This window comes from Tyto alba, unplaced genomic scaffold (assembly GCF_018691265.1).
Source record: "Tyto alba isolate M040663 unplaced genomic scaffold, T.alba_DEE_v4.0 Super-Scaffold_27, whole genome shotgun sequence".
Lineage (NCBI taxonomy): Eukaryota > Metazoa > Chordata > Aves > Strigiformes > Tytonidae > Tyto > Tyto alba.
In genome coordinates, this window is record NW_024881301.1 from 28,218,192 (window position 1) to 28,235,908 (window position 17,717).

The 17,717-nt window shown below is 42.3% G+C and overlaps 1 protein-coding gene across 1 annotated transcript; it reads left to right on the forward strand.

The window, feature by feature from the left end:
• Nucleotides 1-1,518: 1,518 nt before the first annotated feature.
• On the forward strand, nt 1,519-8,490 carry LOC122153934 (DOMON domain-containing protein FRRS1L-like). Its single transcript, XM_042798102.1, is given in 7 exon segments — nt 1,519-1,572; nt 1,575-1,688; nt 1,691-1,757; nt 3,553-3,637; nt 4,129-4,267; nt 7,393-7,639; nt 8,095-8,490. Coding segments are annotated over 7 exon segments (879 nt in total). The 3' UTR covers nt 8,268-8,490.
• The last annotated feature ends 9,227 nt before the right edge of the window (nt 8,491-17,717 follow it).

Below are 17,717 nucleotides of genomic sequence, written 5' to 3' on the forward strand. Positions count from 1 at the left end.
AGAATAAGCTGCAGCTATATTTTCCTGGTAGCCTGATTTATAAGGTTTCACTATGCTGTTTGTTTTCTGTTTTCCACTGGCCTGGTAAAGTTTGCCAGGCTAAGCGAGGTGGGAAGAAGGGACTCATTATTTTGTTCTTGAGCCTGGTGTTACTCTCCCATAGCTTTCTCTGTACACTCCTATGGAAACGTTGAATTTTGCACGCGAGGAATTGCTTTAGCAACTTATTTGTACCACTGTGTGGCTGTTCCTCTGTTTGCAGTGGGAGACAGCATGCTACTCCACCGGACTAAGCGTGGAGACATGAATTAACGTCCTCGCTCAGCAGCATGAGCACATTCCGGTATTACAAGCAACCACCCAGCCCGAGGGAGTGAATTTATCCCTAACTCAGGCTAGGACTCGGGCAGTCTCAGTGCCCCGTCAAAAGTAACTCAGTTCAGTCATCGCTACAAAAAATAAGAGGTTTAAATTGAGAGCTATTTTAATTTCCAGAATATTGCCAACTATCGCGTTTCTTCTTTCTCCCTCCCTCCTCCCCGGGTTTTGCTGAATTTTCTCCAGGCTCTAGAGGAAGGAGTGTAACCACGCGTAACAATATAAAAAAAAAAAAAAAAAGAAATGACAGTTATAACCAGAAGACGGCAATCCAAACCCGAAAAAAGAGCAACTCTGGCCAACACGGGGGACGGAAAGTCGTGTTCCTAATCAGCCCGTAGAAACCACGGCACAGCGAGAACGCAAGCGTGTCCTTAGCGCCCGGCCGCAAGCCAGCCTCAGTGGCAGGAGCCCAAGCTAACTTTGGGGGGTGCAAGCCGGATTCTCCTTCAGTTCTGCCGGGCTTTCAGCATGTTCATACCGCTGCGGTTACATTGCATAAAACACAACGCAAGAACACGCCATCAGGCAGCGAACGCTCGCTCGCGCGGAGGTTTTACTGCAAGGAATGTCAAACCGCGCCGTGCCCTCGGTCCCGTCCCAGAAATCGTTAAAAACGAGAAAACGAGAGGCGAGTTTGCCCGGCAGTTACGAGCGGGATTTATCACGCCCTCCCGAAGCACCTGCGGGGAGGTTTCCGTGAATCGAGGCCACGGGGGCGGCCGGGTGCTGCCCGCCGAGATCGCGCCCGGGGCGGTGGGAGCAGCGGGGCGGCGTGGGCGCGGGTGCTCCCGCGTGGGGCGCTCCCCGCGTGGGGCTGGGGCGCGGGGGAGCAGGGAAGGCCAAGACGCGCCCCCCCCCCCGCGGGCCCGGCGGGAGGGCTCGGTGCCGTCGGGGCTTTGCCTGCGGGGGGCTGGCGGCGACCCACACCGCCCACGCACACCCCGCCCTTACACCTTTCCCCCCAACCCACGCCCACGGCAAACACCTTCCCGCAGCGTGCCCTTCACCCGCCCCGGCCCCCTCCCCGCCGCCTCCCCCGCTCGGCCGGCGGCAGCGGCGCAGGAGCCCGCGGGCGGCCGCGCAAGGATGCGCGCTCGGGCGCCGCCGCCTCCCCGCCCCGCCGCCGCCGCCGCCGCCATGGCGGTGCGGAGCCGCGGCGCTTGGCGGCGGCTGATGCTGCTGCTGCTGCTCCTGGCGGCTCCGCCGCCAGCCGGCGGAGAGAGGAGGAAGGCGGCGGGGGCGGGGCTGGGCGGCGCGGCGGGGGCGGGGGGCCGGCGGGAGAGCACGGCGAGGAGGCGGCCGGCCCCACCACCACGACTCCTCGTACGGCACCTTCGCCAGCGAGTTCTACGACCTGCGCTACCTCTCCGAGGAGGGTGCGGCGGCCGGGGGCAGGCGGCGGGGACAGGCGGGGCGCGGCGAGACGGCCGCGGGGGAGGGAGGGCCGGGCCGGGCCGGGCCGGGCCGGGCCGGGCGGTTGGTGGCGGCCCGCAGGCGGCGGCGGCGGCGGCGTTGTTCAGCACGAAGGCCAGCGCCCGCCGCCATCTTCCGCCCGCCCTGCCGCTCGGGGGCCGGGGCCGGGAGGGACAGGGACAGGGACAGGGACAGGGCAGGGGCAGGGACAGGGACAGGGCAGGGACAGGGACAGGGCAGGGGGGGTCCCCCGGCTGCCCTACCCGCCGGCCGGGCCCCCCGCAGGGCCAGCGCCTCGCTCGGGCCCGGGCATTTCCCCAGGCCGGGGGCCGCGGGAGGGGCCCGGGGGGGGGGGGGGGTCCCCTCTGAGCCGGGGCGGCCGGCGGTGGCTCGCCTGCCGAGGTGCGAACTGCCCTCGCGAAAAAGCTTTCCGGACCGCTTGACTTAAAAGGAGTTCGGTTTTTGTGGCTTTCGAAATGCCGTGTGGTGTCCGAAGTGGTAAGAAGCGCTGTAGTCCTGGATTTTGGTGGGGTTTTTTTTTTTTTTTTTTTTTTTTTTTTTTTTGCATTTACAAATGCGGGAATGTTAAAAACGCCGGTTTTTGTGGCTAAACTGCATTGAAAACCGGTTGTTTGATGCATTTGGACAAAAAGGAAGAAGCGAGAATAGAGGGTGACCAGGCTTTCAGTGATGCTCTGCTACAGGCTGATCTGACATTTTGCCGACTTAACACGTTTACGCTGGGTAATTTACCCAGGCCCTTGGTACAGTTAATGGAGGCTGTAACTTGCAGTTTACAGCATGCTTTCTCTCATTGGCATCGTCAGAAATCTAGGAAGGTGAATCAGGGCTCCCAAATGCCTAAGGTTGGGTAGGTTAAACTTTTGTGTGCAGATGCTGTAACTAACTGCAATGTTTATTTCCTATTCAATGAAGTGCTTTTAGAGGACTTTCTAGTTTCACAGCTAGCGTTTTGGTTGTCAGTTGGCTAAGTAGAAGAACATCTTATTAAAATACCTGTGTTCATGCAACAGGCAAAGACGTCTACGAGCCAAGACAAAAAGGTCTGTTTGCAAATGTTCACATTTTCTCTTTGGTGTACTATCGTACAGCAGACAGGATTGCTTGGGATCATAACTGTCATTGTCCGGCTCTTCTGGGTCTTTCCTCACAAGTGACTGTAAATCATAACTGCAGGCAATTATTCCCTGTTTTGATACCCTCTGACCTTTTATTGCAATGCATGTTTTATTTTACTTCTTAATGGAGAACATATTACAAGGTCCTTTCGGTATCCATTCCTGCAGCTCTGAATCTGGTGCCCTGCATTTGTACTTGATTCTGTCATTTATGGCTCAGGAGTCAGATTTAGCTCCCTTACGGATTTCCCGAGGGGACTAAGAGTGCACAAAGTCACAGCTGAGTGGAGATCCCTAATTGTTTGTTGACTGTACTACTCCGTGTTCCTGATGCCTTAAGTTAACTTTTGCCCTTGGTGTAGCAAAGCTGTGCTACAGCATCCTTCTCCCTTCTTGACAAATGTAGGAAACCTGAGAAAATGTTTGTTTTCAGTTATCAGTGTTACTTTCGTACCTGGAATCCAACTGAGCAAGGCGTTGTGTATGTGACAAAGTAGTCCCTCATCTGAACAGCTCGGTTATCAGCAGACAAAGTAGATGCTATTGGAACCCTTTCTTTAGTATTAATGCTTTTTATTTCTTGCATTTTATTTGGTAATATTTCATTCTGATTCTACAGGTTACCCTTTCCCTACTGCTCCTCCTGTGGATCCATTTGCAAAAATCAGAGTGGATGACTGTGGAAAAACCAAGGGATGCTTCAGGTCAGTCTGAGATAAGAGTGCAGATACCTTTGTGTTTGCAAATGCTGTCTGATTGCATTGGAGGCTTTGGTAAATGTTCCATATTCATTTGAATAAATATTCATTATTTAACAACATACTTTATAGTTACGAACTATATTATTTGAGGAAACTAGATTATTTAAGGATATACGTCATAGTTATGGACCTACAGTTATTTCATGCTTCATGTATTTTCATGAAGCACTTCCAAAACCAGGGCTAGGAAAGTCAACAGAGTAATACTGTGTGTAACTAATTGCTTGCTGTACTGTTTAAATATACATTCTTACACTAAAAGGGTCATAATTGCAAACACTTAACTAATGGTACTTTGTGTATAGCATAATATACTATGTTTTACTGCCATTATACCAAAATGCATTCTTTTAGTTTTTTCTTGCAGAAATGTAATTAAGTTCCTTAGCAAGAAATTGCAAGGAAAAGTTACGTGTCTTTCCAATTCCATATAGGTACGGTAAACCTGGGTGCAATGCAGAGACTTGTGACTACTTTCTAAGTTACCGTAGAATAGGAGCCGATGTTGAATTTGAGTTGAGTGCCGATACTGATGGCTGGGTGGCGGTGGGATTTTCCTCAGACAAGAAAATGGTAAGACACGCACGGTGCTTCATGTCGACCGCGGGCACACTTTTACATGCTAGGATATAAATGGTTTATATTTGATCGGTCAGAAACAGCATATAAGGAAAAACTGACTTGTTGAAAACAAAGCACCGCTCGGTAGCCGCCCTGGGAGCTGAAGCCAGGCCTACTGCCTCCCAGAAACCTGCCTCATCCTTCCTGACACGTCCTTTCCCTTCCCTGAGAATTGCAACAGTATTTCAGTTCAGCTCCCAGTGTCTGAATGTTACTAGCTTTTTGCCCTTTTGTTAGAAAAGCCCTCGGGATAAGCCAATTCAGGTGGAAATGTCCTGTTGTGCTTTATGTCAGCGTTACTTAGGCAAAAGGCACATCAGAAACTAAATAGCAAACAATTTTGTTCTTCAGTAAATCAGCTGACTTTCAGCGATATAAGTATGGCTTTCGCCATTACATTTTGGAAATCTTTTCGTTTCTTTCATACCCGTGTGTTGTTTCAGGGAAGCCACAAATGTATGACAAAATGGCTCCTGCTAATTTAAACATACCTACTCTAGAAAGCAGTCTTTTTAAAACTTCTTCATCTATCTCTCCTGGATTTTATTTGGTTTGGTTTTATGCTCGTTCCTATACTTACTTGTTCATTCACTTTTTGTTGTGTTTCAGTGAGCAAAATAGCAGTATGTAGTGTGCAAATTTCAAAAAACCTGAGCAATAGATGACTTAGGCAAAGGTGGTTTGTCTGTAATCTTTGGTAAAACATTTAGGATTAAAATGCAGTTCATAATGTAGGTGTTTGTATACAGAAACATTCCTGAATATATAAAACAATACTGAACCTATGTCCTAAATCACAAGTCAGAGGACAGGATTGTTTCTTGTATAGTTGTCCTAGGCTAGGACCCACAAAAATGAATGGGAAGACTCGTGCTGACTTAACAACATTTTTATCAGACCCAGAATGAGAAATAAAAGGAAAATGTGAGGACAGGTGCTTTGTAGTCATTACTGTATGTTTTAATATGACACTGTAAATAAACACGATAAAGATAGAAGTCTTTTATGTCATCAAGAACAATTCACGTCACAAGAAGCAGTTCCATGTTTTTAATGATGTGAGGAACAGTTTTACAGCCAAATTGGGGAAGAGTTTAGATGCCTGGAAATGCAAGTACTCAACAGGGGTTTCAAAGCAGGTCAGCACCTGGAAGCGTTTGGCCCCAAGCAATCAGAGATTGTGTTACTGATTTGTAACTCTGATATACCTGCACTAGATCCCAGGGTCCCACTGCCTGCAGCTCGTCAGCCCCTTGGAGAGCAGGCGTGGCCTTTCATCCCAGGCACACCAGGCACCATGTTAAGTCTCAGTTACTGGCAAGAAGAATAAAGTAAGTGGAAAGTAAAAGGTTTTGCTTCCAAATTTGCTGCATACGTGTTATAAAGCCCATCCGTCATCTGGACTAAAACCAGCTAGCATCTGTCTTCCCTCTTGTTCCCCTGCTGACTTCATCCTTCTTCATAACTTCCAGGAGGTTTTGGTGTCCTGGGATGCACAGGCTCGAATGGTAAAATGGCTCTGGGTCAAAACAGCTTAGCTGTGAGAAGTAGACTGTGCTTTGGAGGCCTTCGTCAAAATGGTGTGGCCTTGATAGCTACAGAAGTTCAGGAAAAAAAAACCTTATTTTATGTCCTCAATAGATTTTTTTTTTTAAAGTCCTGTGACCCATTTCTTTGTCTCAAATAACATTATGCTTTCCCACTTGCAAGCTCTTGTGCCTAGGCAGGATTTTGTAATGTCATTTCTGTTAACTGAGATGCAGAATGCTTTTTTCTTTCCTTCTAATTTTTTCTTCTGTGTGGAAACATATTTATTTTTGTCTCTTTGTACATAAGAATGAGGGATTTGTGTTCAGATATATACAAACTGAACTTGGAAAATAAGTTATGGAGAGCAAGGATAGGCTCAAGACAGGAGCTGGAAAGGTTGCCTGCAGCAGCACCGAGGTGCAGAATCTGTTCAAGCATGGGCTTTACCTAGGTGTCCCCCTTTTCCCTCATTTTGGGCACCTCTTTTACGAACCCACGCAGCAGTATTTCCAGAGAGCTGAAATGCACCCTTTTTCCCTCCTCCCTCTATAACAACAGACAGAGATTATCATGCTAGCAAGCATTGGGTCTGTCATCAGCATGAAAGGTCAGTGTTGGAGAAGCAGGGCCTGTGTGTAATATAGCACCAATACCTGTGGCAGTGGTGGTCAGTAAATGCCATTCATCCAACTTGTTATTAACTGTGTGTAACGATGCTTGGTACTAAGGCTTCTGGGAGATAGTGCTCCTAAAATTCATGCTGATCCCTGAGTGCTCTCCCACTTCGTCAGTGACCTGGAGTAGCTGTTCTAGCAGCTGGTTCAATATTTCTGTGGGTGACCTCTGCAAACAACTGTCTCACACTCCCTTCTGTCCGTTGTTTCTTTGCTTGATGGTAATGCTTGGTGGCTGTTCATGCTATGCAAAGAAGCACATATTGATTACTTCTTATATCTTATGGTGTTCTGTATTCTGTCAATACAGGCTGAACGTTTTCATTTTCTCTTAAGAGATAAAAGAAGTGATGTTCCCTTAGGTGAACATGAGAAGAGACTAGAAAAGACAGACTGTAATTTATGCTATTATTTCCCCATATTTAGTAGATTCATCACTATTATACTGAATTGTATTATCTTTCTGTCCATGTTTTGATGCAGTGGGGTTTGTACGCATCAAGGATTCAAGACTCTCAGTTTTTATGAAGCAGGATCCCAGAACTTCAGAAATCAGGAAAGGAAACAGCCTTCCACTGATCAATTAATTACGTGTTGTCAGGGTGATATCATGTCTTACAAATATATAACTGTTAGGTAAAACAACTCTTAGAAAGATCCAAAAGAAAATTCAGATATAGTAAGTAAATACTGTGCTTTTCAATCTGATTGAAGGCATGTGGTTAGGGAAACAAATATTTCTGTATATATAACTGAGAAAGAAGGAATGAGAGCCCCAGGTCTTACTTAGTTTTTAATGATTAAAGATACATAAAGGAGGAATGCTTTGTGACGCTTTTGGGTTTTTTTCTACCAATATGTTTTATCATGTAGGGAGGAGATGATGTCATGGCTTGTGTTCATGATGATAATGGAAGAGTCCGAATACAGCACTTCTATAATGTCGGTCAGTGGGCTAAAGAAATCCAGAGAAATCCTGCTAGAGATGAAGAAGGGGTTTTTGAAAACAATCGTGTAACATGTCGATTCAAGCGTCCTGTATATGTTCCCCGAGAGGAAACCATCGTAGATCTGCACTTGAGTTGGTACTACCTGTTTGCCTGGGGTCCAGCAATTCAGGGTAAGTTGATTTCTGTGTTACTGACAGAACTGAGGTGCCAGAATTGAGAAAAGTCTTTCGATTACATTATTCTTATTAGAACCTCTTTTTTAAATGAACTGAAATTCTGGCAGCATGAGGCTTAAAAACAGATAAAAAGGAAGACCAGGTAAATAACAGTCCTACATGTTGTGGGTTCTTGGCTGTAGAGTTATTACCCCCGCTCCTCGAAAATAAATGTAGAACTTCATAACTAGAAATTCTGAATGCCTTTGAAGGATGTTTATTGTTTACTTGAAATTTGTTTTATTCGGAAGTTTAATTTCAGAAGGCAGAGAGATGACCCTATTCACTGACAGCATAATATTGTATGCTCCTGTAGGTTTGAAAATTACTTGGCTGTCTACCTGTTTCTTTGGTAGAGTTACAGAAAACATGCACCTGATGCTATTTCTTTCTGCCCTTACCTGCTAAAGGTTCTATAACTCGTCATGATATAGACTCACCACCCGTATCAGAGCGTGTTGTCAGTATTTACAAGTATGAAGATATTTTCATGCCATCAGCTGCCTATCAGACCTTCTCTTCTCCATTCTGCTTGCTCCTCATTGTTGCACTGACCTTCTATTTACTGATGGGAACCCCATGACTGATGGAAGATAGCAAGAATTTGTCAGTGGAAGTTTCTCAGGATGGACAGCTATACAGATGGACGATGCATTTTTCTATTGGAATTTATATCACACCACCATCCTCATCTAGCTGCTTTTGAACATAGTTAGCTTCTCAGGAGAATGAAATAACCATCTCCTTTGAGTGGCAGAGTGATGACAAATCATTTAAGAATGATCAGTGAACACATACATAGGAGAATATTTTCATGTTGTGACTACTTGCTTGAAGAAAAGGAGACTTTTGTAAAATCAATGTGTGTTCGTGTGTATGTGTGTTTGGGAGGGGTGTCTGTATGTGTGTTTAGACAAATTTCATAATGGACATCTCAGATAACAAAATTGCCTTCCAAATTGCTCGCAAAAAGCAAATTGGGAAAACCTTATAATGCTGTTTGGTACTTCTGGAGCAGACAGCACAACTCCAAGTGCAGTTTCTGAGCTTAAGATCTGGATACCAACACAGCAGTATAAAACCTGCCCTTCAGTAATGGACAGTTCTCCCTTTTTTTTTTTTTTTTTTTTTTAATATTCATCAAGGTTTATTTGCTCTGGTATTTTCCAAGACTAAACTTGGATAATCAAGCATTAACATGGTTTGTTTGTTTTTTTTTTTTAATGGAAAAGAGATGATGAATGTCTTTATGATAATAATGTTTCAACAGCCTTCTTGAAAGAAACGGCTACTACTTTTATGAGTGAGATATAAAGTTACTTGAACAAGGGGAAGGGAGAATACAGTGATGCAAATTCTCCGTACATAGGAAAACCAGGTGTAAAACATAATGAATATAGAAGTTCCCAACAAGCCATAGGATGTCCTCCCAAAAGATTAAATCGATTTTTCTCTTTTTATGAAAAAACAGTAATTTTGCTGACATGTAAATACATTTTTAAGCAGTTGTGTAGTAGTATGAAGTAATCTGTTTTTTGTGTCTTATGCCTGTATATCCTGTTCATGTTAAAGATTAATATGGGCAGCTGGTGTTAACTTAAAAAGAAACAGAAATATAATTGAGATTATTTGCAGGGAAAGATAAGGTTTAATAAGAAGACCAGTATCTTTAGTTTCATCAAACCATTGCCAAAATGTAGTTACAGTGGAAAAAGATCAGCTAAAGCGGAAAAACATTAGATTATTTTATCACCAAATAAATATTACCAAGATGAATGCTAAATATTATTATAGAAATGGAAAGTGTCAAAATGTATTTATGAGCCACAGAATATTATGAAAAACTTTGAATTCTGTGAAGAATTTCTGTTCTTCACGTGACTGGAAGTGTATGACACAAGTCTACACGTAGCAGTCAAATGTGCTTAGATAAGGTTGTGCATTGACTTCCAAACTTGCATTAAAATTCTATTTAAATAGAATTAAGATTTAAATTGTGCCAAACTTCTATCTAATGTGGTACGTTGAGGACTCTGTAACAGGTTCTGGTAAAGTATACGATGGACCTCCTTTCTATCTCTTATTGCTGCACAGAGTGTAAAAAGATTATCTAGCTTTGCTGGGTTTGCATCATTAGTCACAGACTGAAGTCTGTAGACTAATTTTTTAGGCCCAGCATTCTTCAAACCTATGCTTAAAGTATATGAATTAGACTGCAAATGAATTTATCTCCATCACACACGCTTTATCGCGATTTCAAACGAAAGATTGCTTAGTAATACATATTTTGATTGATGTCTTTAAGGATTTGTTCACTTAGGATTACTGGACTTGAGTTCAGGAGGGGGAAGAGAAATTCAGAATGAAGCGAACTTTAAAAGTACATATAGTAGCTTTAGTTGGTGTAAGTTACTTCTCTCAAATTGGATAACCTACTCATCATCTGATGAAACATACATAGCAGAGACCACCTAATAAGGAAGGTCTGCTTGGGTTCATGATGGCTGTAAAATTTAGCCTTAAGATGGGCTGAAGGAGATAGCTGAAGGATAATGAGTTTTATATTCAGCATCCAGGTGAAGTGAAGGAATCATTAGGACAAGTTATTTCTCCTTTGTGCTAATTTGTAGGCAGCTGAGATAGCGCAGTTCCTTCTCAGAGATGACATCTATTCAAAGTAACCTCAGGGTTGCTTTAGCTTATGGCTTTATATTTACTATTTTAATTTCAGGCACTTACCTGGTTACCCACTAAAGGGCTAATCTAATAATTGAAAGTTACTGAAGTAAGATAGAAACCCATCCCGGATCCTTTTTTCTTCTTTAATACAGTTCTGGATTTAGGATAGCCTGGCTGGCCCCATGCACGGAAGTATGTTAAGGATGCCAATAATGATACCAAGGTAAACGTGCAACACCCGTGGAGCTGTTTTCCACTTGCATGGAGTCAGACGTGTTTAAAGTTCAGGCTTTAAAGCAACAGCAAATTCGGAGCAGAGTAGAGCTGCTTAAGGGTGTGTCTGCTGCAAAGTATAAACTGCTTCAGTCTTCAGCTGTACCCGTGTTCCCAATTACGGTAAAAATACCTTCTTTTTTTTTTTTTCTTTTTCAGTTTACTTGTCAGTGTGGGCTTGGTGTTTTGTCATCATATTTTTCTCTTCTTGAAGTACTAGCAGAAATGTGAACTTCTATAAAAACTTTCACCCAAGCCTCAAAGTACTTAATTAGCACTAATGAAGTATTTCTAATCAAGTGGAAGGAAATAAAAGGCCACAACAAGCAGCAAGGCAATCTATTTTCTTTAGTGTTTCAACTGATAGTTAAGTTTAGCACTGAGTTTGTCTGAGCATTGTTCTTCAGAGTGGAAAAAGCAGGAGTATCAGATTCAAGTTGACAAACAAAGAAGGTACAAGTCTTTATAAATTACTAGGTGGGAAGAAATATGAGAAGAAAAAGGCTGTAAGAGAAATTAAAAGGCTTAAACTCACTGGTCTAACTTTGCGTGATACTTGGTAAGTCGTAACATTTGAGTGGGTGTAGTAACTTGTCATGGAAGGTATGTTGATTTTCATGTGTGTTGAGTTTTGTTTTATTTTTCTTTTTAAAATTGAAAAGCAGGATTGATCCCTGTTACACAGAGTTCCTAAAGTAGCTCTTCAAAGTAATTGTTCAGTGATTGGGCATTTCAAATATTTTTTAAAATTTTTCTAATTAACACTTACCAACACAAACTAGAGGAAAAGGCCTTCTTTAGAAGAGGAGGCAGACATTGCCTTCTCCAAATCAAGTAATTTTTAGTTTCTTTATGGTGCCTACTAGCAAGCAGCTGTTAAAGAACACATTTCCAAAGGGCTTTTATTTTGAGAATTCCTTGCTGCAGGGTGATGTAATACGGAGGCAGCGAGTTTAGAAAGTGCATGTTAGAGTATGATGTCCTTTGGAAACTTTGCTTATTTATTAGAAGGATAGGACTGGCAAAGACCACAAGGCATTAATTAACGTCCTTGAACATGTTCTTTCCAGGCAGAACTAAACTTAGTTCTGGCCATTGCTTGTTACATTAACTTCATTATCACCCTCTGCTAATTCTGTCCATCTTATCTATAATGTTTTAAACTTTTTAAAGTTTGTAAGTTAGTTGGAAAAGAAATCAGCTGCTTATATTTGTGACAGTGCCTATTGCAAAGGGACATTGTTTTTTGACTGTACTGTCTGACTGGTACCCTGCTACAAATAATAAGCTAGACCTGAAATGACATTAATAGTAAGTAGGGTAGGAGAGGGGAAAAAAAGTAAGTGGTGAGGACAGACTTTTAAAAAGTATTTTTTTCCTTTGCTGGAATTGAATAACTGTATATTCTTACGGATAGGTGAGATACTCCTAGATGTTAATTGATTCCACCCCCGAAAAGCACAGCTGATTTGATAATGACCTGGGATACAGGGTGATGATTTCTTCAAAATTCTATCATTATAAGGGAAATACTTGGGTTTTGAAAGGGGACATACTGATGAGAAAAGTTTGAAATCCCTGTGGGTTTCTTGTCCTAGATTGGGTTTTGCTATCCAAGGATTGCAGAAATAAACACTTGTGGTCTCCCTTAACTGAGGAAACCCCCAGATTGGGTTGAAAATTGTCAAAGCTGTGTTTGTCACTGCTTTTTGCAGTCTTTAACGTAGGGATTAGAGACTGACTGGAGCGTGGTGTACATCAGCAAACCCAGGCGGCAGTTCTGAAGCTCGCTCGGGGCACTGTATTCCGGGCCTGAACCGGGAAGCGGATCCCTGCAACCGCTTCTCAGCGGCTACTGCGAAATGGAAATAACAAACAGCACAACCCATCCTACACCAAATCCCTTAAATACTCTGTCTGCTTTTGCCAGACTGTAGATAGTGTTCTTACTGTGAGTGTTAACGTCTAGTCTTCCTCTGAAAAACACCGTGCTCCTTGTCACTAGCCAACGTCCTGTCCCTGTTTCCACAGATGCCTTATACTTTAGGAAAATGATCCTGAGAAGTCTTAACCCAGCTGTGAGAGAAGCAAGTGGGTCAGGAGGGCTGACACACAGCTGCCTTGTGATTATCCAGGTCACAATTAGAAATCTGTCATTGATGATACTCCAGTTTTCTGTGACTGTTGTAAGTTTAAGGAAAGAGGCAGGTCTCCCTATTTTTTGTCTGTCTTCTTACTTTCCCATCCATCCAGTGCATCAGACATTTATAAAGAAGCGACTTATTCTCCTTTTAGCGAATAGACCCTCTGTCAGGTCTTTTTGATGTTTTCTGGGTCCACTGGAAGTCTGCACCATGTCATACTCTAGAGGCAGAAGTAAAGCTTATATACAGACTTCAGAACTTTTATCAGCACGGAAATTACATTTTGACTCCTTGGTTTGACACACTGATGTGTAGCAGAGATCTCTATCGTGAGTATGCTAGTATTTTATACAAAGTATAACTCTGTATAGAGCCTTAGATTTATGATAGAAGTGGAAGCGCATTTAAACGTTACAGTTGTGTTGGTGCTTCACGAAGCTGTGTATGTGCATAAGCTGCATGAATTGGCATCTTCTACTTCAACCCTGACTCCACAGCATGTAATGAGCAGGCTGCTTGAAGGCTACACGGTGAGCACTGGTGACTTCAAATAGTTTGGGGTAGAAGAGCGGAGGGCCTGTTAGGAAGGCTGAATGACAAGGAAGGACTGATGGTTTTGGCACACTTCCTATTTTTGCCTGAGTTTACACGTGGCAGAACACGTCTGGCACTTTTAATCACAGGCAAATATTACTTGATGTGAATATAAGGAACAGAATCTGGCTTCAGTGAGAAGTCAGCTTTTATGCAGGTCCAAGCTGTGTAAGGGCTGATGTGGGCACAAGGTCAGACTGTGCCTCAAGATGTGTACTCTCCGAAACTCCAAGGTAAGAGCTAGAGGCTTGATCTTGCCTTTGGAGGTACGAAAACCTGTCAAGACCCTGTAGAGAGCAGTAATGGTTGGCTGCTGCATATGTATCTGCTCACTGGCCATTTTATAAACAATTACTGCAGCAGTTGGAGTATCAAAAGATGGAGGCTCTACAACTTTTCTTAATAGCTTTCAATGTACATGGTCTATTTCCCTGCCCTAATTAAAAAGTCGTTATCTGTGTTTCTGTAGTGGTGTGTTAGGCCTAATGCAGTTCTCCCACACCCTGCCCAGCACAGATATGGATACTCAACTGGAAGGTTTCTAAAAAAAAAAAAAAATCTCAATTTCCTGAGTACAAAAATTAATCAAAAGAAAATAACTTATATTTATTGACCATATGTCAACTTCTCACCACTTTTTTTTTTTTTGTATCTAGTTATTTCTGTGCAATTTATATGTTGATGCATTTGATTTCTGTGGATACAGAGTAAGATCTGCATAAACCTTCCTTTTCTAAGCCTGTTTTATTAGCATGAAATAATCACTTAGGTAACTTCATTTTATTTTTATTTTACCTTTACAGTGGGTTTGTTAAAATTATGTATGCTTGAACTTGGTTATTTAACTCTTCTAATTTGGGCTCAGATAGTGAGGCAAAAACACTGTAATTTCAAAATGTCAGGGAGGATGTATGCAGCTTGTGGAGTTGATAGGTGTGAAAAAGCAGACTTAAAAGACATTACTTGCTTTGAAAATCCATGATTTGACTTGGCAATAGCAACAAATCTGATGTAAGGAAAGGGGCAGATTTTTTTTTTTTTTTCTTGGCTTGCTAAATAGTTTGAATTACACTCATAGACTCGCAGAATATCTCAAGTTGGAAGGGACCCATAAGGATCACGGAGTCCAACTCTCTGCTCTCAGGACTACCTAAAACTAAAATGATGTTGTCCAGATGCTTCTTGAACTGAGAGGCTCAGTGCTGTGACCACGTCCCTGGGGAGCCTGTTCCAATGATTAACCAACCTCTCAGTGAAGAACTTTTTCCTAATGAACTTCGCTTGATGCAGCTTCGTAGTCATTCGCAACTGTTGCTTCTGCCCTACGTCCGTGGTTCTTCTCTTAAACAGGAGCGTTCTTTCAAACCAGTGTGAGGTTGGAGCACGGTGCAGGACTTCACAGCCCGTATTTTAGAACAGCTGCTGCTCCATATAGGCTCATTTTGATCTGTAGTTAGAGGCTTTTTAGGAAGGTCCGTACAAGGTGAACTTTTATATGGTGCTCGAAGAACCTTTCCATAAAGGTGTTGTGGTCTTTGTAGACCAGAACATTACAGAATTACCTGGTAGCAGTACTTTTCTGAGCTGCTTCTAAATGATACTTACCCAAATTAATGTTTACATGTTTAAAGAAATAATTGGATTTTTCAGAAGTGCCAAGCAGCTGCAAGTCTTTTATGGCTCCAATGCCTACTCAGAGCAGTGAGTGTTTTATGGCAACCAGCAATTGCATCATGTTGCCTAATTTAGTCTCACATCTCTCTCAAGCTTGACATCTTTCAGTTCGATTTCTTAAGATGGTAATGGTAGAAGACTAAATAGAGGAACAACTCACGTTATGTTTCAAGGAATAAAAAATGTTCTTGCTGACTTTTCACCAGTGATGTGCAAAGGTTAGATTAATGAGGAATATTCTTCCCAGAATTAATATTTAGGCATTGTAAATTTGCTGAAGGTATTTTTGTGTGTGTGTGTGTGTGTAAGTTTGAGAATTAAACAAGAGTTTATAAACAAAAGGGTAGACTCTGCTTTGGAAATTAAAGATGACAAACCACAGAATCCTACATGTTCCCTGACTCCTAGCTGGTATTCTGGGGGTAAAGTGATCCAGAAGAATATATATAAACCTGAGATGTTACCTGCTAAGGTATTATGTTTGCAGTTTTTATACACTAATGTTTTATCACCTTCTTGGGTACAAAAATTAGCCTCACATTAATGTTTTTTTACAGTATTATTTACATTTTTTTCCAAACAAGATGTAATGAGGATAAGTTCAATAAGTCAAGAAAATATTGTCATATAGAGTGTTAGGATAATAGGAAAGGAAGCAGAGATGCCATGTTGAAATCTAGGAAGAAAAATAAAATCTTTCAGTAGAAAATATGCTATTTGCTTCTGAAATATTGGGCTGCTCACATATAAAGCAATGATTTCTTTTTCAGTTTTTCACCATCGGTGATATGAAACCATCGATAAAATTGAAATAGAAAGAATTACCACAACAGATTTTCTCTAAAGCTGAAAGTATCATTCAGGTCTTGACCCAAAGATGACATTCCAAACCTATTAACTAATTAAAAAAATGAAATGGTGGGACTCTGATATTTGTGTGTGATGTCACCAGCCTTTATTTAAGCAGATATATTTTGTTAGCGTATTTGAAGCATCATGAGTTCTGTTTAGGTTAAAACAGATGCCTGGTATGCCTTGGTATTTCTGATTAATATATCCTGAGGTCTGGTTTCTTTAACCCCTTTGCAAGTAAGCAGGCTGCCGTAACGATGTTAACTCTTGCCACTTTGTTTTGTATTACGTGAAGCGTAACAGTTGAACCTGGAAAGGCATCTCTACCGTTTTGACTTTGTTCAGCGTTCTCAAGACTAATACAGAGATAAACATACAATTAAGCAACTTGTAACTATAGTGCTAAGTGGTGTTCTGCATTCTGTGTGCTACAGGCTCTGTTCTGTATGCTGACACCCAGCATCCGTGTGAAGTCAATGAGCATTTGGTTGGGTAGGAGTGCCGAACTGAGGTTTTGTAGTCCAGAAGTAATCATCAAACTTACTTGTATTTATGCACTAGTCTTTTCAGAAAATAACGCTGAATGAATACATGATGAAATTATGGTGACCTACATGACTGCATGCCCTAAAATCTTGCTTTGTAACGTCTGTTTCATACTAAATGTTGGTGTTCAAGTGAGCCTTGTTAGCTATTTGACAGTGACAGACAACAATATTTATAAACCTGTTATAATAAATGCCTTTTTAGTCTAAGAAAATGTGTGGTATGGCATTTATAAAAGGGGAAAAAAAAGGTCTCTGTGAGGATAAAGTAGTGCTCTGCTGCTTCCCTGTGTTAACAGTTCCTTCCTGTGCCATGGGCTTGAATTTATTTCCCTAAATAATTCCATTTAAGTCAGTGAATCTGGTTACATCACAGATTAGCAGATGTGGGAGACTACAGTTTTTTCCTTTTTCCACTATCAGACACACAGTGAAAATGTAAATAAATGTAATCATCTGTATTTCATCAAAATATTAACCCAATTGTCACTTACTTTAAGTAAGTAGAATGTATGAGGCTCCTGTGGTGACCTCTGTGCTGAGATTTTGTAACCTGTTTGATGCAACTAGAATCAAGTGCCAATATGACAACTTTGGGTGTTCTTTAGCTACTCTCACCACTGCCGCATTGCTTGGCCAGACAGAGCAGCTCCTGAAGCAGTCAGAACAGGCTTTTGCAGAAAGTGAGAAGACTCAGTTGGATTAGAGACTGGGAACAGACAAGGAGGAACTCCCGTAACGCTCAGCAAGCTAAAGCAGCTGTAGAAGCTTCTCAAACAGTGATGCTTCAGTTTCTGAGATCTCTCAGGTTTCAGCAGGAGTTTTAGCTCCTTGCTGGTGGACTAAGAAGAGTTGGCTCAAGGCACCAAGGGACTTACTGCTTTTACACTGTGTGCTCTGTTCTTGGTATTGCTGCCCTGCGGTTGCAGGCTGCAGGAAAGGATGGATCTCGTGTGTCAGCTACTTGTGCGCTATCCAAGTGATCCTAATCAATAGAGGCCTTAAATATACTCAACAGAGGATCTTAATTCTGTTTGTGCTACGTAACATTTGACAGAGTGGTAAGGCACAAACCTGACGAGAACAAAATACTCTGTTAACTGGATCTCTTTCTATCCAACTCTTGTTCCATGCACTCAGGTCTTACTGGTGCTGTTTTTGCATGCTGGTCCACTGAGTGAACATCTTGGTGTTGGTGCTGCTGACTGCTCTGCCTGATGGCCACACATTTCGTTCCCCTTGTTAACTGAACAAGGTTCATAGTTTTCTACG